Below are 20,190 nucleotides of genomic sequence, written 5' to 3'. Positions count from 1 at the left end.
AGAAAATCCAAGGAAAAGGGGTTGGGAAAAGCGGAGCCGCCCTGGAATCGCTGCTGCTCCTCCTGATCCCGGGAATTCCCGCCGGGATCGGGATCGGGATCGGACCGGGCAGAGCCGAGCCCGCAGCGCCCCCTCCTGCCCGCAGATCCTCCCGTTCCGCGGGAATTTGGGATGCTCGGGGCAGAATTCCCGCAGAATTCCCGCAGAATTCCCAGCTGGAAATGCTGGAGGGGGGAAAACCCCCGAGGCAGAGCCGAGGTTTGGGGGAGGACTGGGAAAAGATTTCTTGGATAAAAGGAGATTTTGGGATGAAGAGATTGGTTTTGGGAAAAAAGGATTTAGTTTTTTGGGTAAAAAGGATTTGTTTTGGGAAGAGGGGATGGATTTGGGGAAAAAAAAAAAGGATTATTTTTGGGAAGAAGGGATTTTTTTGGGTGGGAAGAAAGGACTGGCTTTGGGGAAAAGTGATTTGTTTTGGGAAGAAGGATTGGTTTTGGGATAAAGGGATTTTTGAGTGAGAAGGGATTGGTTTTGGGGGAAAAGGATGATTCTGGGAACAAGGGATGGGTTTTAGGAAGAAGAGACTGATTGGGGAAGATGGGATTGTTTTGGGATAAAGGGAAAACCTGGAAGCTCCAGGATCCAATCCCAGAGGGAAAAACCCCTGGAATTTCTTCTTCCCCTCCCCAAGACTGAAACCCCATTCCCTCATTTTATGAAAAAAAAAAGCCAAAAAAACAAAAAACAATTTTTATTTCCCCAAGAAAGCCCCAAACTACAAAACACAATTCCCAAGGGAAGGTTGGGATCTCCAGCTCTGGCTCATCCCGGTTTTCCAGAGCTCCCAATCCCAAATTTTTCCACATTTTAGTTGGAGACACTCTGCAGGAGGGTGATGTTGTCTCCCTTCAGCATGATCCGACCTGGAACCCAAAGAGATCAGGGAATGAACCCCCCCACCCCACAGCTGGATCCCAATCCCAAACCAACACCCAGATTCAGATCCCATCCCCAGATTCCAGCACCCCAAACTGGGATTTCAGCTCCCAGCACTGGGAGGTTTTGGTGGCCACATCTGGATTTGGGGCTTCCAGTGCGTGGTTTGCATGTCCCACATCTGGATTTCAGCTCCCAACCCCGAATTCCAGGACTCCACAGCTGGAGTTTAAGCTCACAGCTGGATTTCAGGTCCCACATCCAGATTCCAGATTCCCAAACCTGGATTCCAGGCTCCCACATCTGGATTTCAGATCCCAAACTCTGGTTTCCAGGATCCCACACCTGGATTTCCCCTCCCACATCTGGATTTCACATCTTGTACCTGAAGTTCAGGCTCCTACACCTGGATTTCAAGTCCCACCCTCAAATTCCATGTTCCACCCCCAAATTCCAAATCCCAACCCCAAATTCCAGCCTCCCATCCCCCCCTTGACCTACCCAGCTGCTTCCTGGACTTGGTTTTGGAGTGAATCTCCTCAGCATCATCCAGCACCAGGTTCATGTACTCATCAAAGCCCTGCAAGAGCAGCACCAACTTCAGCCAGGGACCTCAAACACCCCAAAAAAAACCCAAACCCTGCAATTCCCAGGAGAAACAGGAACATTCCCAACCCAACTCTGATTTTTCATGGGAAAAAAGGAAGAAGTGGGTTGAGGAATGGGGAAGAAGCAGAGGGGTGACAAGGGGACAGTGGCACTCACGATGATGCAGCCTTCTATCCTCATGTTCACCTGCTCATAGAGCCACACCTGGATCCTGGATCTCTGCACATCACAGACAGGGAGGGAAAAACAGGGATGGGAAAACCCTGGGGAGTTTGGTTCCCTCAGGGCCCCCTGCTCTGTCCTCAGGGGTTCTATGGGAATATCCCAAGGGATTGCAGGGTGCAGGAGCAGCAGGCACTCCCCTCATGGGCAGTGGTTTTAAATGGAAAGAAACAGGATTTAAATTGGATATTGGAATAAATCCTTCCTGGGAGGGTGGGGAGGGGCTGGGATGGAATTCCCAGGGGAGCTGTGGCTGCTCCATCCCTGGGAGTGTCCCAGGGCAGGTTGGACAGTGGATAAAGTGAATAAAATGGATAACTAAGATAAAATGCACTCTGGGATAGTGGGAGGTGTCCCTGCCCACGGGACTGGATGTTTCCTTCCAACCCAACCCATTACAGGATTCCCTGTGCTGGTTTGGGTGGGATTTTGGGAATAAATCCTTCCCTGGGATGGGTCAGGGGTCCCCGCCATGGACGTGGCGCTGGGTGGGGGCTCAGGGCCCGTCCCCCGGTGCAGCCCCGGTACTCACGTTCTGCAGGTAGCGGAAGATCAGGTTCTGGAGCGGAGCGTTAAGGGCACAGCACAGCACAGCCGGGACACGGCCCGGGGACGGGAGCCGCGCCCTCAGCAGCCCAAAAAACCCCTGAGGGGAACCCGCGGGCTCGGGAGTGAAACCCGCGCTGCAGGGGCGGGACCGCGACCCCCGAGGCCGAACCCCAAACCCCTGAGGGGAACCCGCTCCCTCAGCCAGGAAGGAGCCGCTACCCCGGCGATGAAACCCGCCCGCCCCGCCCGCCAGCCCCGCGCTCCCCGCCGCCTCCCCGCGCCCTCAGCGGCTCGGGCAGGATACGATGGGCTGCACCATCACCTTCTGCACCTTCTGGCCCTGCCCGCGGTACGCCATGGCTGCTCGGGGCCCGCGGCGCGCGGGACACTGTGGGAGAGCGGCGGTACAGGAGCGGCACCGCGCGGGGCACTGTGGGATAGTGGCGGTGTGAGAGGGACGGCACCGCGCGGGGCACTGTGGGATAGTGGCGGTGTGAGAGGATACGGAGCACGCGGAGCACTGTGGGATAGTGGCGGTGTGAGGGGGATGGCACCGCGCGGGGTACCGTGGGATAGTGGCGGAGTGAGGGGGATAGCAGCGCGCGGAGCACTGTGGGATAGTGGTGGTGTTAGGGGGATGGCACCGCGCGGGGCACTGTGGGATAGTGGCGGTGTGAGGGGGATGGCACCGCGCGGAGCACTGTGGGATAGTGGCGGTGTGAGGGGGACGGCACCGCGCGGAGCACTGTGGGATAGTGGCGGTGTGAGGGGGATGGCACCGCGCGGGGCACTGTGGGATAGTGGCGGTGTGGGGGCAGCAGTTTTTCCTTACTGGGATTTTTCTCATTATTTTTGGTGTTAGGAGGGTGTTCCCCTATTATTAGTTTTTTTTTTCTTTTTGCTATTATTTTATTTGGTTTTAATAACCACAATTCCCCTGGCTCAGAACTACAGCAGAGCCTTGCCTTAAAGTGCCCGACTTTAAATTCAAGTGGCTTTTTGTGCTCCTACAGGCACCAGAGTTTTCCCGTTAATTTGTCCCAGAAGGTCGAAGACCTGAGAAGCCAAAAATCACAGAACTACCGCCCATGTCCTGTGTCCCCCTCCTGTTCCTGGGATGAGATCCCAAATCCCCCCTGAGCCCCCTTTTCTCCAGGCTGAGCCCCTTCCCCTTCCCCTCAGGGTTCTCCAAACCCTTCCCAGCTCCCTCAGAACTCTCCAGTCCCCTTCCCTTCCCTTCCCTGGATGATCCCACAACCCTCCCCCTGCTCCTGTGCCTCATTAATTTCTAATTAACACTCAGAACTCCCAACCCGTTTGATCCCATTCCTAAAATAATCCATGGAAAGCAGACCTCTGCACGGAAACCAGAGTGAGCAGCCTACCTTTAATCCCTTAAATACAATCATACAAATATAAAATGGAAGAATAAAATATTTACAGAAAAGAAAAATTTCATAAACCAAAAAAAAACACGGGGATTCCACCCAATCCCATCTTCATGGGCTGGAAAAGAGGGAAGCAGCCAAGGAGGAACAATCCAGGTGCTTTTACCCTCCCAAAATGCTGGATGTGAGAGGCTGATTCCAGTCCTTCAGCAGGGAGGGATCCTCAGGAGCGACAGGCACTTGAAGCAATCCTCCTTTTCCTTTTCCCCAATTCCTGCAGGCAGCCAGGAGGAATTTTGGCTGCCCATGGAGGATCCTGGTGCCATCAGAAGAATCCCAAGGATCACTGTGAGTCAGGCTCCCCCTGGCAGTGCTTGGTCCTAAATCCCCAAATCCCCCAATGCTGCCCCGGCCGCTCCCTCTCCCAGCCAGGGGCTCCTGAACCCCCCAGTTCCGAGTCCATCTGTGGATTCCAGAGTTGACATAGTAACTCCAGGTTTGGGGTTCAGTGTCCAGGAGGAGCTGGGATGGCTCTGGAGGTGGGATCTGTGTCCCCCAGGAATTCCAAGTGCTTTGTCCTGTCCCGTGTGGGAGCAGCGCCGGGATAACTCAGAATTTGGGATAAGTGAGCACAGACTCTGCCTATTCCTACCAATCCAGCTGTGCCAGCTGGGAACAGCATCTCCTCCATGGACCAACAACATTTACAGGATTTTTGGGGGGTGGGGGAGAGAATTTTGCTTCTTTTAAAGTGGTTTTTTTTTTTTTTTTTTTTTTGGTGTCGCGTCTTTTTTTTTCCGCTTTTTTTTTTTTTTTTTTTTTTTTTTTTTGGTTAAAACTCCTGCTCTCAGCTGTCAATCATCTCCGAGAGTTCCAGCAGGAGATCATCCTCATCCTTCCCTGGATCCAGGTCGATTTCTGCTTCCAGTTTTCCCCCAGAGATCTCCCAGATGAGTTTCTCAAAGTCGTCCTCCACGGACAGGGCGGGTTTGGCAGCCCCGGCGGAGCTCAGGCGCCGCAGCTTCACCGGCACCTCCAGCGAGGAGGAGGAGGAGGATCCCGACACCTCTGACTGTGCCAGGGACCCCCCCTGGCTGCCAGGCTGCAGCTCGGGGCTGGGGAGAACAGGGACAGGGAAACATCAGTGTGGGAGGTCCCTGAGGTGGAGCTTTGTGAGTGGATTTAATTTTATTGGGGATTCCGGGAGTTTGGGGCTGGTTCGGGAGGCTGGGATTGGGTCTGGGGAGTCCAGGATCAGTTTTGGGAATCCAGGATCAATTTTGGAAAGTATTGGGTTGGTATTGGGAGTCCTGGATTGGTTTTGGGAAGTCTGGGGTCAGGTTTGGGGAGTCCAGGATGAGCTGGATCAGTTCAGGGTTTGGGGATTCAGTTGTGAGGAAACACAGCTGGAATCTGGGGGAGAAGGGGCAAGAAGAAACCCCAAATATTACCAAAAATATCCCCAAAAAATCACTGAAGAAACCCCCAAAAGTCACTGATGAAAACCCAAAAAGTCACTGGATAGAAACCCCAGAGAGCCACTGCCCAAGTGAAGCATTTGAAGAAAACCCAAACTGGTTTCAATTCATTCCAATTAATTCCCAATCTGTTGGATTTCAGTTGGAATTTGCCCCTGGTGGCCCCCCCAGCCCTCCCTGGGATTGCAGTTACCTGCTCTGGGAATTCTCTCTCCGAGGGTTGGAGCCTGGGCTGTTCTCTGCAGAACTGGAAACAACCTGCCAATGAGGAGCAGCACAAGCTTTAGGATATAAAACCCACATTTTAGGAGATTCTTCCTTTTTTGCTTCAGCTGAAGCAAGGCATTCCCAAAATGAGGAATTCTCTTTTTTTTAAAGGAATTTTTGCCTTGAAATGGGATAAATTCCTGCCCAAATGCCAGCAGGGAATTCTGAGGAGGAATGTGCTGCCCCTGACACTTCTGGGGTGAGAAGGGATGGAGAGCTGGAGGAAGTTTCAGTTTTTCCCAGGTTTTTTTTGGGAAGGAGGGAGGGTTTGGGGCCTTACCTTGGCTGAGGGCTCCTGGCTGTCCCCAGTGGTGGCACTGAGTGGCTTCACAGCCACCACAGCAGGGGGGGGGCCCTCGGGGCCCTTCCTCTTCAGGGGCTGCTTGGGAGAGGCTTTGGCATCCAGAGGCTTCAGGCTCACCTTGGATTTGGCTGGAGTGGAGGGAAAAGGAGCAATTTTACCAGCTTTGGGTAAAAAAAAAAACAAAAACAAAAACCAACTCCCAGGTTTTGCTGATAATTCTGGAATTCCAGGATGGTTTGGGACCAGCCAGGGTCACCCTCTGTGTTCCAGGGATGCTTCCCATCCTTTTTATCCCATCCCACTCCTCTTTATCCCACCCCTTTTTAATCCAACCCCTTTTTTGATCCAATCTCTTTTTATCCAATCCCATCCCTTTTTTTTTGTCCAATTCCCATTTTTTATCCAGTCCCATTCCTTTTTATCCAATCCGTTTTTTTTTATCTAATCCCATCCCTTTTTTTATCCAATCCCACTCCTCTATCCAACCCCTTTTTAATCCAACCCCTTTTTTGATCCAATCTCTTTTTATCCAATCCCATCCCTTTTTTTATCCAGTCCCATTCCTTTTTATCCAATCCATTTTTTTATCTAATCCCATTCCTTTTTATCTAATTATCCAACCCTTTTTTTTATCCAATCCCATCCCTTTATTCATCCAATCCCACCCCTTTTTATCCAACCCCTTTGTGGATCCAACCCCTTTATTATTTATCCAACCCCTGCTCTGGATTTGCTCCAAACATCCCCAGCAGCATTCCAGGGGGATCTCAGAGCTCCCCCCATGCCCATGGACATTCCTGGGCCATTCCCAAGCTGCCTGACCCCGAGCCCATCCCAGAGCACTCCCAGCTCTCACCTCTGCCTCTCCTCTCAGCCCCCTGAGCTCCCTTTTTCCCTGGATCCTTGTCTGGGCTCCCCCCTGGGGCCTCCTGGACCCTGCCCAGCCTCCTCCTGCCAGCCTGGGCTGATCCCCCTGCAGCCTCTGGGCTCTTCTCCTGCTTCTTCTCCTGGATTTCAGCTGCAGCTGCCCCAGATCCTTTTGGGACTTTCTCCTCCTGCAGTTGCTTCAGCTGACGTTTCTCCCACATGATTTCCTCCAGGCTCTTCACCTGAACTCCAGAATTCCCTGAATTCTGAGAAGGCAAAAAAAAAAAAAATCCATCACAAGAGGGTTATTAGGGTAAGAACTGTGGGGAAAAAAAATCTGTGGAGGAAAAAAATAAAAACCTATGGATAAAAAAGCTATGGAGAAAAAAACCTGTGGATTAAAAATTCTATGGGTAAAAAAAAATATCTATGGAAAAAACCCAAAAAACTGTGGGTAAATAAATCCATAGATAAATAAATCTCTGGATTCACCAAGGAATTCTGGGTGCCAACCCCTCCAAAAAGGCCCCACGTGGCACCATTAAAATCCAACATTTTTTTCCAAGATCCCTCCTATGGAAATGTACTTTTAAAACTGCAATTCCCAAAAAAACCCCAAATTTCCATGCAGCAGAAGGTTCTGCCTGTGTCCTGTTCCATCTTTTCAGGGAATACAAAACCATCCAAGCTCCTCTACAGAGCCTGATTTCATCTAAAATCCCAACTTTTTAAGGTTAAAATATCCAGCTTGGAAATTTAAAAATAAAAAAAAATATCAGGGAAAAAGAACCACTGAAAACAAAAATATTTTGCCCACTTCTGTTTTTTATTTATTGTCAGGCATAATCTAAAAAATTAATTCAAATTAAGTAATTAATTCAAAGGGAGGATTTGTTTCTTGGGAATTTTCCTAACAGCATTTAGGATTTACCCCAATTCCCAAATGAGGAAAGGTGAGGAAACAAGGAGCAGGAATAAAAAAGTGACAAAATTGCTGGGAAAATTTATTATTTTATGTCCCAAAATGCTCAGAAATGTGAGGGATTGTCCCAAAACTGGAAGTTTTGTTTACCCCCACACCAGACTCACCTCAGCAGGTGCAGAGCTCCCTCTGGGGGAAGGTTTGTTCAGCTCCACAATCATTTTTTCTTCTCTTCCAGGTGCTTTAAAAAAAAAAAAAAATTAAAATTTTTTTTTCTCTATTTTATTAACAGAAGCAATTCCTGCAGTATTTTCTCTCTCCTTCAGTCCCATCATAGACTAAATAATCTTAAGGATGAAATTTTTAATGCCCTTGTGCTGATAAATCCTTCCCAAACCCTATTCCAAAGGGGAATGGAATGGATTCCAGCACTGGGAAGATTCCACCACACAAAACCAGGGCACAAAAAAAATGGGAATTACAGCACAAAGCTCCTCAAGGAATAGATTTTCCAGTGGGAAACACAGGAAATTATGGAATTCATGGAGAATCACAAAATCCTTTTAACTCCAGAGCTTGAAAGCTCCTCCAGGGATGAATTTTCCTCAAAGAATTTCTTAGAATTTATGGGAAATTAGAAAATCCTTTTAACTCCAGAGCTTGAAGCTTTTCCAGGAATGGATTTTCCAATGGGAAACACAGGAAACTCATGGAATTCATTGAGAATCAAAAAATCCTTTTAACTCTGGAGCCTGAAAGCTCAAGGGATGAATTTTCCAGTGGGAAACACAGGAACTCATGGCATCCATGGAGAATCCCATAAACCTTTTAGCCCCAGAGCCTTTCAAGCACACCCAGAAGGACAAATCCAAGTGACTCCTGAGCTAACAGGATCAATTTCCAGGGGGGAAGCAGAACTCCCAAAGGGAAGCAGAATTCCCAAAGGGAGGCAGAATTCCCAAAGTGGGGGAAGCAGAATTCTCAAAGTGGGGGAAGCAGAATTCCCAAAGTGGGGGAAGCAGAATTCCCAAAGTGGGGGAAGCAGAATTCCCAAAGGGAAGCAGAAGTCCCAAAGGGAAGCAGAAGTCCCAAGGGGAAGCAGAACTCCCAAGGGGAAGCAGAACTCCCAAGGGGAAGCAGAACTCCCAAAGGGAGGCAGAAATCCCAAAGTGGGGGAAGCAGAATTCCCAAAGTGGGGGAAGCAGAATTCCCAAAGTGGGGGAAGCAGAATTCCCAAAGGGAAGCAGAATTCCCAAAGGGAAGCAGAAGTCCCAACGGGAAGGAGCAGAACCCCCAAAGGGAAGAAGCAGAACTCCCAAGGGGAAGAAGGAGAACCCCCAAAGGATGCAGAACCCCCAAAGGATGCAGAATTCCCTCCTCACCCATGAGCTTGGTGACCCTGAGCAGCCTCCTGCCCCTGAGGGCAGCCTCGGGCTGGCCAGCAGCAGCAGCAGCAGCAGGAACAGGCCCAGGCAGGTTCTCCCCGCTCTGCTGCATCCTCAGCGCCTTCTCCCTCTTGATCTCCTCCAAGGTTTTGATCCGAACTTCTCCGGCCCCCTTGGCTCTGCCAGCCTCTGCCAGCTGTGCCCTGCCTGCCACAGCTGGAGCAGGAATGTTCTGTTTCCTGGCATCAGCCTCAGCCTTGGCCCTGCTGGGGAACTCCTCAGCTTTTTCCTTCTCCTCTGCCGACCTCCTGTGGTTTTTCTCAGCCAGGGCTCCCGGCAGGGGTTTGCTGCGGGTGCCAGGGGGGGCTCTGGCTCCCAGACTGGGATCTTCAGCTCTCCTGCTCTCTCCTGGGGCTCTGCCTGGGGGCTCCCCTCGTCTCTGGTTGGCTCTTTCCAGCCGGATTTCCTCCAGGGTTTTCACCCTGATCTCCTCGATGGGTTTGGCAGCTTTGTCTGCAGGCACAGAAACCAAACCTGGTCAGTGGAACTGAGCTCAAGGGGGGGGAAAAGTCTCCAGAATTTCTCCCAGTGCTGAGGGAATTTGGGATTGAGGGCTCTCAGTGCTCCCTGGGTGGGAAGGACTTGAAGGGTGATCCAGGGACACCTCCCCCTACTCCAGAGTGCTCTGGGACACTGCCAGGGATGGGGCAGCCAAGGGCTCTCTGGGAATGAGTCAGGAGTGCTGAAAGTGGCATTTTTTATGGGATCATGGAATGGTTTGGATGTTAAGGATCATCCCATTCCCACCCCTGCCATGGGCTGGACCTTCCCCAATCCCAGTTTGTTCCAATCCCCATCCAGCCCTGGAGACTTCCAGGAATTCCTCTGGGAATTCCATCCCAGCCCAGGGAAGGATTTATTCCCAAAATCCCACCCAAACCAGCACAGGGAATCCTGGAATGGTTTGGGTTGGAAGGGATCATCCAATCCCATGGGCAAGGACCCTTCCCACTATCCCATTTCATCAATTTTGTCCTTTTTATTAATTTTATCCACTGTCCAACCTGGCCTTGGACACTCCCAGGGATGGGGCAGTCACAGCTCCTCTGGGAATTCTATCCCAACCCCTCCCCACCCTCCAGGGAAGGATTTATTACCAAAATCCCATCTAAACCCCATCAGTCTGCAGCCATTCCCCTCCCCCTGTCCCTCCATCCCTTGGGAATATTCCCTCTCCACCTTTCCTGCAGGTTGGAAATTCCTCCCATCCCAAAATTCCTCCCCTTCAGGCTGAACAATCCCAATTCCCTGAACAATAAACTTCTCTCCCTCCTTTAAACCACTTGGATTTGGAAGTTCAGAGCCAGTTATGCTTTAAAATTACCAACTTAAGGCTGCATGGAAGTTCTTGGGAAAAAAAAAAAAAGGAATATTTCCAATCTAATTTTTACCTGTCTCAGTGCTGCTCTGCTCAGAGGGCAGCCCCAGCCTCTCCTTCAGGGACCTCAGGACTTGAACTAAAAAACAAGAGGAAAAGTTAAAAAGTGGCAAAAATCCCAATACTGGGTGGGAAATGAGACAGGGGAGCACCTCAGTGGGATTCAGAGAGACCTTGAACCCCCAACCAGAGAACAAAAAGAAGCAGGAGAAGAAAGGAGGAATAAAATCCCAACAGAAAAAAAACTGGAGAAAAAAATCCCAAATAGAAAAGCTGGACAGAAATCCAAAGAGACAAGCTGGACAGAAACTCCAGGTGGTTTTGTACCTGTGCCTCTCTTTGGGGCCTTGTCAGCATTTTCCTGCAGCTCTGCCTTCCTCCCCAGCCTGTCCCCAACGTTTCTCCTCAGGGGAAGGAAAGTTTTCCCACCTTCAAAAAGACAAAATGAGAAATTCTTTCAGAATATTCCTCTGTAGGAGGGTTTAGACAATCTCCCACGAACTTGAATCCTCCCAGACGAATTGTTAATAATTTTGGGTTTTAATTCCTACCAGAATTTGCTATATTTGAGGTAAAGATATCACAAGAAGCTCTCACCTGTGACAGTTTTCCTTTTCCCCAGTCTGTCAGGAATATTCAGCTGGATCACAGGGTCCTCCCCTAAAACCAGGAATAATCTTTTCAGTGTACCAAAAGCATCCCCAATGCAGCCCTTACCCCAAAAAATGACATTTGCTGGCAACCAAACCACAGGAACTTAGGAAGGACTGTGAGGAGAAAATTGTTTTAATGATAAAACTTCCTGAGCTTTAATTCCAACCAAACCCACCACCTTGAAAAAATTCAAATCAGGAAAGGTAGCACCACATCTGAATTATCCTAATCATCACTAATTTGATTTAGGGGCTGTGGAATGGGAATTTGGGATTTGGGAATGGGAATTTAGGATTACCTTCCTTGGAGGAGAGGGTGACAGTTCTCAGCACGGTCCGGACGTTTTCCTTCTCTGGCACGGGAATGCTCCTGGCCTGGAGAGGATCCACAGCCACTCCTGATGGACCTTCTGCATGGAAAAACATCAATTAATAATTAGCAATTAATTAAAAATTACCAATTTCCTGGATTTCCCTCAGAATTCCAAGCAGCTGCCAATGGCAGAGTAGCCCCCTCCAAAGAACATCCAAGTTTGTCCCTGCAGGATCTTCCAATGTGCAAAAATAAAAAATTCCTTCCTTTGCAAATTATCCAGGATTAAGCCCAAGGATGAAAAGAAGGATAAGGAAGGAGGGATTTTAGGGATATTAACTCACCACCTTGTTTTTTGGCTTTTTCCTTCAGTTTCTTCAGTTTGATCTCTTCCAAGGTTTTTATCCCGAAATTTAAGTTGTCATCTGGAAGCACAAAATAGTTCAGGAAATGGAGATAAATCCTTCCCAAAATATTGGGAATCAACACTGCCAACACTGCCCTGGAGTTAAAATCCCCAGAATAGGTGGGATTTTGGAAAAGTGGCAGCTTTTTCCACCCTCCAAAGGAAAAATCCAAAACTTCTGAGCACAAATTCATGGAGAGGGATTAAAGATTTGTGTATTCCTTGGATCTGGCTTTCCACAGTGCCTGAGGGGACATTTTCAGACATTTCAACTCCATATGAACTCTTCAAATTCCATTTAAACTCTTTAAACTCCATTTTGTCCCACAAAACCAAACCAGGAGGAGTTTCCCTGCTTGGGGAATGTGATTAGGTGGAAATGAACTCCTGGATTGCATCCATCATCCCTGGATTCTATTTTATTTTAGGAATATTTTGCTTTTAATTGTGAAATTCTCCTCCCAATCCCTCCTCCTGCAGCTCTTGGAATACCTTGCTTTGCACTGGGATTGGATTTCCTGGTGGAAATCACCCTCAGCCCATTGTGGCTTTCTGTGGGTGGTGGCTGGACTGGGGTTTTGGTTTCTTCTCCTTCTTCAGAAAGTTGGTCTGGAAGGGAAGATCAAACCCAAAATTAAATCATTTATGGAGTAGGAATTTAACCAGAATTATTCATTTTTAGCTGGTTCAATATTTCAACCCATAAAAATATTTATGATTCTTTTCTGTAGCTCCAACTGCTGCATAATTCACAAATTAGTGATTTTTATCTTGAATAAAAGCAGAAATATTTTCAATAAATTGCAGATTTCTCACCATCATCATCTTCATCATCATCTGCAGCGTTGATGACCACTGGGGGATGGGTGGGACTGGGAACATTCTCAGAATTTTCCACTTTCATCACCCCCCTGAGCTGTGGGGAGGGGTTGGATTGAACAGAGAGTTTGTTCTGCTGCAGCTGCACCATTTTCACCTCATCCTCTGCAGCCTCAGGGGGGCTTGGGAGAGTGGCTGGAAAAGGAAAAATATTCCAAATTTTTACCCTGAAGTTGGAAATTTGGTAACAGAACACATCTGGAGTCAAGTTCTTTATTCTTTATTCCCCACCCTTAAAAATAAGGGAAAAAGAACCTTGAAATGCAAACATCACCAAGCACAGAGCAGGGAAAAAAAAATTTAAAATCAGAATTTTGCTCCATTCCCCTGACTATAAACCTCCCTTTCAGTAAGTGTGGCTGGGAAAAAAAAACCTCAAATGTGACTCAGAAATCCCAAACTTTGACCCCAAATGTTGTAAATCTGATAACAGAACACTCCTGGATTCAGTTCCTTATTCCCCACCCACAAAGGGGTTAAAGGAGAAAAGGGAAAATGAAACCTGAAAAGCAAAAATCACCAAGCACAGAGTAGGGAAAAAAATTCCAAAAATCAGATTTTCACTCCATGCCCCTGACTGCAAACTCCCCTTCAGCCATAAAACAATTCCTTGAGCCTGCATGTAATATTATGGAATATTGAGCATGAATTCTTGAATCTTCTGAGGGAAAAGGAGGCAGAAAACTCAATTTTGCTCAGGGTCCATTCATGTAGGAATATTCACCAGAAATTCTTGGATATTCCAAGAAAAAAGGGGTGGAAAACTCACTTTTTCTCAGGGGTAGGAAGAATCCATCCAGGTAATTCTGAAGAATATTCACCATGAATTTTTGAACATTCACCATTAATTCTTGGATATTCCAAGGAAAAAAGATATAGAAAACTCACTTTTGTTCAGGGGGAGGAAGAGCCCATCCACACAATTTCAAGGAATATTCACCATGAATTTTGGGATATTTTGAGGGAAAAAAAGAGTTGGAAAACTGACTTCTGCACAGGGGAAGGCAGAGCCCACCCATGTAGGAATATTCAGCATTGATTCTTCAATATCTTAAGGGAAAAGGTGATGGAAAACTCACTTTTGCTCAGGAGTAGGAACAGCCTGTCCAGACAATTTTAAGGAGTATTTAGCATGAATTCTTGAATGTTCAGCATTAACTCTTGGATATTTTGAAGAGAGAAGAGGTGGCAAACTCACTCTTGCTGGGGGGAAGGAAGAGCCCGTCCACGTAGCGTCCCTTGGTGTGGTGGAAGGCACAGTTGTGCTTCTGGCAGCCTCCAGGCTGGTTCTCCCAGTAACAGGCAATCTCACTCCTCTTTTTCTGAGGGAAAAACCACAAAGCCAAGCTCAGGGAATTCTCCCCTGCATCTGCAAACTGTCTCAGTTTGTCAACAGGTCATAAGGAAGGGTGGAATTCATTCCAAAGGGCAGCTAAAGATATTTTGGGGTTTAGAGATAAGGTTTTGGAGGTTGGGAAATGGAATTTATCTGGATTTTTTCCTATCATTTAGATGGAAAAGACAGCACACTGAGTTCAATTAATACAAAATCCAAAACAATGGGATTAATCACAAGGAAAATTTTCAATTTTCAGATTTCAACTGCTGGTGAAATCCATTTGAATTAATCTTTCAGAGCTTTAGCTCCTTCCCATCTTTTTCTCTCCCTACCCAAGAGCTCAGGATAAGTGTTGGGGAGAATTCCAGGGCCATTTTCCAGCTCTCAGGAATCTGTTTCCCACCACATTTAAGGAGTGGGATCCATGCAGGTTCTCTGGCATAAAATTAGGGAATAACAACATTTCAAACAAACAACAGCAGAGAATAAGATCATTTCCTGCCGAGAAACACCTTCAAAACTGATTTTTTTTTCCCTTTCTCCTGGTGAATCTCTGTTGGGAAAGGACACTTATCCCCTCACATCCCTGGGAAGCTGTGGCAGTTTTTTTGGGATTTTTGGGGAGACTCACATCGATTTCCATGTGCCTGAACCTGCAGACATTCCTGAAGCACCGGCCCTCCTGCCACAGCGTGCAGACGGTCTCGCTGCCCAGGGCGGCCTCGCAGTGGCGGAAGGCACAGGAGTCTCCCTGAAATCCACAGGAAATCAGCAAAAAACAGAAAAAAACCTCACTCAGTTTCAAAATATAAATGGGATTGGAAAGGAGAAGCACATAGGTTACAAAAAATGGGATGGGAAAAGAACACAGGTAAAAAACAGGATTGGGAAAAGAACACAGGTTACAAAAAAAATGGGATGGGAAACGAACACAGTTAAAAAATGGGATGGAAAGGGAAATCACACTGGTTAAAATGGGATGGGAAAATCATACAGGTTAAAAAAATGGGTTGGAAAGGGAAATCACACAAGTTAAAAAATGGGATGGGAAAAGCACACAGGTTAAAATGGGAAAGGGAAATCTGACAGTTTAAAAAAATCCAGTTTTCAGAACTGGCAGCTGAACAATAATGAAGTAACAAAGAGGAATTTGTTTCTTTCCTGGAACTAAAAGGCAGTGAAGGCACTGCAGGCTGGAGCCACTGACCTTGTTGCAGGTGGAGTAGAAGTAGAAGTAGCAGTCGTCGCCCTGGCTGGACATGGCTCTGATCCCGGCTCTGATCCGGCTCTGCTGCAGCCTGGCCACAAGTGCCTCCCTCAGAGCCTGCTCCTGCCTTAGCTGTGACAGCTTCTTTTAAAAGTAACCCTGCAGAAAGGGACACAGCAACAAAAATTGGTATTTTTGGAGTAGTTTCTTATTAATTCATTCATTTCTGGAGGGGCATAACAACCTGAAATCAGCTGGGTACAGAACCAAAGGTGAACTTGTTGAAATGAAGGTGAATTTGTGCAAAATTCCATTTTAAAAACAGAGTCATTTGGGAAATGCAGGTAAAATTTTAAGTCAGGTTTGTCCAAAACTGCAGGAATTTTGTCAGCATAAATTCCAATCTGTGACCTTAATAACAGTTCTGAGTCTTGAGGTAGAGAAAATTAATTAAACATTAATTTTAAGGTGCGCCCCAATTTCTGTAATTCTGAGTTCTCAATATTATTGATTCAATAATTCATTATCATGAATTATTGAATACCCAGATTATTAACAGAACCTCCTCTTTCCCATCTGAAATTAAATGTTCATAATTAGATACTACTAATAATCACAGAATAATAATAAAAATAATAGAATAACAATCACAGAATAATGACCAAATAATTAAAATCAAAGAATAATAGTCACAGAGTAATCACAGAATAATAACCAATAACAGTCACAGAATAATAAACACATATTAATCAAATAATAATCACAGAAGAATAATCATCTCAGAATAATCACACAATAATGATAATAATAAAAATAATAATAATACTCCCAGAACAACAACAGAACATCTCAAGTCCAAGCCTCAAGAATGGATTTAGAGATGACATTTTCACACCTTTAATTGGAACTACTGGCATTAATTAAACTCAAATCAATTTGTTATTGATTGAGCAGAACAAGGATGATTTCTGTGATCCCCAAGCAGCACATCCCAGAATTTCCCCACTCCCAGAGGTTTTGCAGCTCACCCACCTGGCCACGTTGAGCACAGATTTTGATCTTCCCAGCCATGCAGTTCCCTCTCCTGTAGGCCGAAGGAGTCCGTCAATGAATAACAAAGGGGCAGAAAGAATTTTTTTTTTTTGCCTTTTTTTTTTTTTTTTTTTTTTTTTTTCCTCCTGACAATTCCAAGGGAACCTCTCAGCCAACAATTCCAAACTCTGAGGTGCTCTCAGAACAATCTGACAACTAATGGAGGAATCGAGTCCATTGGAAAAGTGGCAGACTGGAGATAGCCAGGGATATTTTAGCTCTTCCAATAAAAAAAAAACAAAAATAACCACAAAAAACAACAAAAATTATAAAAAAAAAGCCCCAGCGCCTTTTTTTTTTTTTTTAAGATGAACTCAGGATTCAAAGTGGCTGCAAAAATGAGGCTCCATCTTCCACAGCTGGGGAAATTTCTATTTTTTTTTTTTTTTTTTTAATTATTTAATTCAGTAAGTTGCAATTTCGGGTCTTCTGAGATTTCTTCACCTATTAAGAAAACACAAAAACCTTTCCCCGTCTTTATAACCTGTACAGCAAAAAAAAAAAAACCAACCCAAATTTTGTGTGTATAAACCCACAAAGGTGTTTATACACACTCCAAAAGAGGGGGGGACAGCAGAACAAGGAGAAAACCAACAAAAAATCAGGAATTTTGGCCCATTTCCCACATCAAACTGCAGGTAAATCTCTCACTGGGGGGGGGAAATGAGATTATTTGTGGGATTTTGGATGAGGGGATGGAGGTGAGAGGGGATTTGGGGACAATCACATCCATCCATCCCTGGGAATGGATTTTTCTTCATCCAAGGAAAAGCAGAAGGGAAGCTGGGATTGGGAATTTGGGTCAGGAATTCATTGGGTTTGCCATCAAATGTCACAATTTTGCCATTTGTGCTGCTCCCTAATCCATTTATCCATCATTTTCTTGCTTCCAATCCAGCAGCTGATTGGGGGGTTTGGTGCCATCAAAGTTGATTTTTTTCATGTCAATCACATTTTTCTTTTGGATATTCTTATAAAAATCACATTTTTAGTTTTTTCTTTTCCACACAAGCTGCAACCAAACCAGCTAAAATCCAAGTAAAAGTCAATTTTACCCCTCTGACATTTCTGACTCTTTGGGAAGGACAAAACTGAATGAAATTGTTCTTTACAGGTTAAGAAGAAACATTTGGAACCTTTTACTCACACAAACACTAGTGAATTTTCCCAGGTTTGTATATTTTTTTTTTTTTTTTGCCCAGGGAATTTTTCCAAATCTAAAATAAAGAGAGGAAAAGTTGGATTCTCATATTAGAGATTTTTTTTGACTGCTGTATAAGGGAATAAAACAGGAATTAAGTGCAGGGTTCTCTCCCCTTCTTCCATCTCCACGGGGTTAAATTCACTTTTCAACCTCCAAAAACAGATTTTGGGTCATGGAGATTCCTGGGAATCTACTCCTAAAAATTCCTGGAGCTCCTTCTTGTGAAGTTCAACGTTTTTCCAGGTGTTTTCCCCAACGCTCTTGGGAGTTAAAATTAAATTTCAAGCCTGAATTCTTCAGCCAGCACTGAAATCCCTGGGAATTGGGGTCATTCCCAGCTGGGTGCAGCAATTTCCTTTCCTCAGGCAGTCAGCCACACCTAAAAATGCAAAATTCCTACATCCACTACCCTGGGGGAAAAGAAAATCCCTTCAGATTTAATTCCTTGATAAACTAAATCAGCATTTTTCCATATTCCAGTTCAGAGTCTAAACCTTGTTTAAAGAGTGGGAATAAAACCTTGAAAAGAAACAACAACAACAGAAAAAAAAAAAAAAATCAACCAACCCCCCTCCCCCAAAACCCTCTTAAAGTTCTAAACTACATCATAATTTAATTATAAAAAAGGTTCATTAGAAACTCTAATTTTAAACTGGTGTCAAGGTGGCAATCAGAAATAAAAACTTGAATAAAAATGAGTAACTCTGGTGCACTCAGCAGAAGTTAATGAGAATTTTAAACACTTTTTTTTTGTCCAGAATTCCATTACAATTTTTGTAGTAAAATGTTTTTAAACCAATTATTTGAAAAAAAAAAAAAAATCAAAGAAATCCAAAATGCAGCAGCTGAGGGTCAGCAAAAACCAGGCCAAAAAACCAACACCAAGTTATTTTTCATGGAGAAATAAATCAAAACAGCCAAGAGAAGTTTTCCTGCACCTCCCTGTGAAGAATTCTTGGATTTAAAGCCCCCAGATTTTCCTGGAAAAGCCTCTCCTGCTGCTTGTGTGTGCCTTGAATTCCTGATGACATTTGATGATTCACTTCCTGTTTATCAGGTGACAAAGAAGGAAAGCACCAGGAATTCTACATTTTAATCCCATTTTTAGCCTTTTTTTTTTTAGCTTTTTCCTTCTCAAGGATCAATCCCAAACTAAGGGAAGTTGCTACATCCACTCTTCAATAAAACAGGAAGAATTAAAGAAAATAAACTTGTATTTCTGAGCTCAACCCCAGGGCCTGGCAGCGATTTCCTGTGACAATTCCTCCCCCTCACAAGAATGTTTTATTAAATTTAATTAAATTTCTTATATTTCCCGTGGATTTCACCTTGGAAAAGTGTCACTGGAGCTGGGAAGTGACACCCCCAGGATGTTTTCCCTGGAAAACTCCTGGACACATCCAACAACACCTCCTGCTTTGCTTCAGGTATGCCCGAATTCAACCCCTAAATCCTTCATTCCCCAGGAAATCTCCTCTTATATTTATTTTTTTTTACAGCCAAATAAAGTTGGGTTTTATTTAGGAAGTGTAACCTTGAGTGTAAATCTGGGAATAACCTGGAGGCTCTAATCCCTGCAATAACAACAACAAAAAAAATCTCCTTTTGGCGTTTCCATAACAAAAATCGACGCCAGAAAGCAGAAATCTCTCAGCTCCAACCTTTAAAAAAAAAAAAGAAAAATCCCCCAAAATTCAGGGAATCGCGTTGTTTGAACAACCCAGGGGAGTGATCCAGCCCGGCTGCCTCCAGAGTTACTCAGTGCTGAAGCTGCTTTAGGGAATGAGCAGGAATGAGGTGACTACAGCAGGAAAGCCCCTCGGACGCGCTGCTAGAACAGGAGGTTTTACCTGCAAACGACATTTATAAACAACTGCGCTGGGATGGCAACTCGGGGAGGGAGGAGAAGCCCCAAGGAAAGGCCTGGGGCCTGCCCCGGGCACGCAGCGCCCCCTCCCCAAAGCCCTGGGGGAAGGAACCCACCTCATCCCGCCTTTATTCCCACTAATTCTATTTAATTCCATTTAGTTCCATCTCATCCCACCTCACCCCTCAGCTGTGGGGACAGCGCGGGGGACGCGCGGCCTGCGGAGGAGTCGCGGCTGGGCCGGGCCAGCACCCCCCCTCCCCACCACCTCCCGCGCCCCCATCTCCCAGCAGCCGCCGCCGGGCTCCGAAGCGCTTTTATTTACGGTGGATCGGGGAGTTTTACCGAGCCCCCGGGGGCCGCCGTGCCGCTGTCGCCGCGCTCCGCCGCCGCCGCCGTGTCCCCAGTGCCCGGCTCAAAGATGGCGCCCGGCGCGCGCGCGGCCTCACGCGCCCGCTGCCAAGATGGCGGCCGGAAGCGGCTTCACCGCCCGACGGGAGGGAGAGAGGAGGGGCGCGCGCCTGAGGCGGATTTTTCTGTGGTTTTGCTTCACGGCGTTTAAAAAATCTTTCAAAAAGCCTCAAAAAGGGGGAAAAGCTTTTTCCGTGTGAAGCGCACAGGAGTGTGTTTCACCACCCTGACTTCACCCGCCCGACGGGAAGGGAAAGAGCGGGCGCGCGCCTGAGGCGGAGCGGAATTTTCTGTTTTTGCTTCCCGGCGTTTCAAAAACCCTTAAAAAAGGGAGCAAAGCTTCTCACTGTGAAGCGATCAGGACCGTTTCACCACCCTGCTCTGTGCACACAGAATTTCGGTTGGAAGATCCCTCCAGGATCATCAAGCTGTTCGCGATCCCCCCGAGCCCTCA

General features: G+C 46.4%; 2 protein-coding genes across 8 annotated transcripts; both read right to left on the bottom strand.

Moving 5' to 3' along the window:
• Positions 1 to 735: 735 nt before the first annotated feature.
• Positions 736 to 3,125, bottom strand: SNRPE (small nuclear ribonucleoprotein polypeptide E). The gene is made up of 5 exons (XM_056511278.1): positions 2,621 to 3,125; positions 2,300 to 2,326; positions 1,702 to 1,764; positions 1,438 to 1,516; positions 736 to 923 (listed from the first exon to the last, which is right to left on the bottom strand). The coding sequence occupies exons 1-5, from the start codon at positions 2,672 to 2,674 to the stop codon at positions 868 to 870; spliced, it is 279 nt and encodes a 92-aa protein (XP_056367253.1). The 5' UTR covers positions 2,675 to 3,125; the 3' UTR covers positions 736 to 867.
• A 564-nt stretch (positions 3,126 to 3,689) lies between these two features.
• On the bottom strand, positions 3,690 to 20,014 carry ZC3H11A (zinc finger CCCH-type containing 11A). Of its 7 annotated transcripts, none has more exons than XM_056511295.1 (19): positions 19,651 to 20,014; positions 17,402 to 17,471; positions 16,195 to 16,246; positions 15,163 to 15,321; positions 14,587 to 14,706; positions 13,815 to 13,938; positions 12,554 to 12,751; positions 12,230 to 12,346; positions 11,679 to 11,756; positions 11,318 to 11,428; positions 10,963 to 11,025; positions 10,693 to 10,794; positions 10,379 to 10,444; positions 8,925 to 9,440; positions 7,710 to 7,783; positions 6,610 to 6,886; positions 5,730 to 5,881; positions 5,376 to 5,440; positions 3,690 to 4,819 (listed from the first exon to the last, which is right to left on the bottom strand). In XM_056511295.1, the coding sequence occupies exons 4-19, from the start codon at positions 15,214 to 15,216 to the stop codon at positions 4,552 to 4,554; spliced, it is 2,385 nt and encodes a 794-aa protein (XP_056367270.1). In that variant the 5' UTR covers positions 15,217 to 15,321; positions 16,195 to 16,246; positions 17,402 to 17,471; positions 19,651 to 20,014; the 3' UTR covers positions 3,690 to 4,551. The 7 variants fall into 7 exon arrangements, with proteins under 7 accessions (XP_056367270.1, XP_056367269.1, XP_056367266.1 ...); XM_056511294.1 differs by having other exon boundaries at positions 19,671 to 20,014; XM_056511291.1 differs by having other exon boundaries at positions 11,676 to 11,756; positions 19,671 to 20,013.
• Between the last annotated feature and the right edge of the window lie 176 nt (positions 20,015 to 20,190).

This window comes from Oenanthe melanoleuca, chromosome 26 (genome assembly GCF_029582105.1).
Source record: "Oenanthe melanoleuca isolate GR-GAL-2019-014 chromosome 26, OMel1.0, whole genome shotgun sequence".
In the NCBI taxonomy this organism is placed as follows: Eukaryota; Metazoa; Chordata; class Aves; order Passeriformes; family Muscicapidae; genus Oenanthe; species Oenanthe melanoleuca.
The sequence above is the reverse complement of the archived record's forward strand: the minus strand, read 5'-3'. Positions and strand labels throughout refer to the sequence as shown.

What these genes read in the sequence shown, in the direction of transcription:
- SNRPE (XM_056511278.1), bottom strand. Translation starts at nt 2,674, where the DNA reads ATGGCGTACCGCGGGCAGGGCCAGAAGGTGCAGAAGGTGATGGTGCAG. An exon ending in AGGTGATGGTGCAGCCCATC is followed by an intron (nt 2,327 to 2,620) that starts GTATCCTGCCCG and finishes GCTCCGCTCCAG; the next exon opens with AACCTGATCTTCCGCTACCT. An exon ending in TCTTCCGCTACCTGCAGAAC is followed by an intron (nt 1,765 to 2,299) that starts GTGAGTACCGGG and finishes TGTGATGTGCAG; the next exon opens with AGATCCAGGATCCAGGTGTG.
- ZC3H11A (XM_056511290.1), bottom strand. Translation starts at nt 15,216, where the DNA reads ATGTCCAGCCAGGGCGACGACTGCTACTTCTACTTCTACTCCACCTGC. An exon ending in TCAGGCACATGGAAATCGAT is followed by an intron (nt 13,939 to 14,586) that starts GTGAGTCTCCCC and finishes TTTTTCCCTCAG; the next exon opens with AAAAAGAGGAGTGAGATTGC. An exon ending in GCCAGGAGCCCTCAGCCAAG is followed by an intron (nt 5,441 to 5,729) that starts GTAAGGCCCCAA and finishes CCTCATTGGCAG; the next exon opens with GTTGTTTCCAGTTCTGCAGA.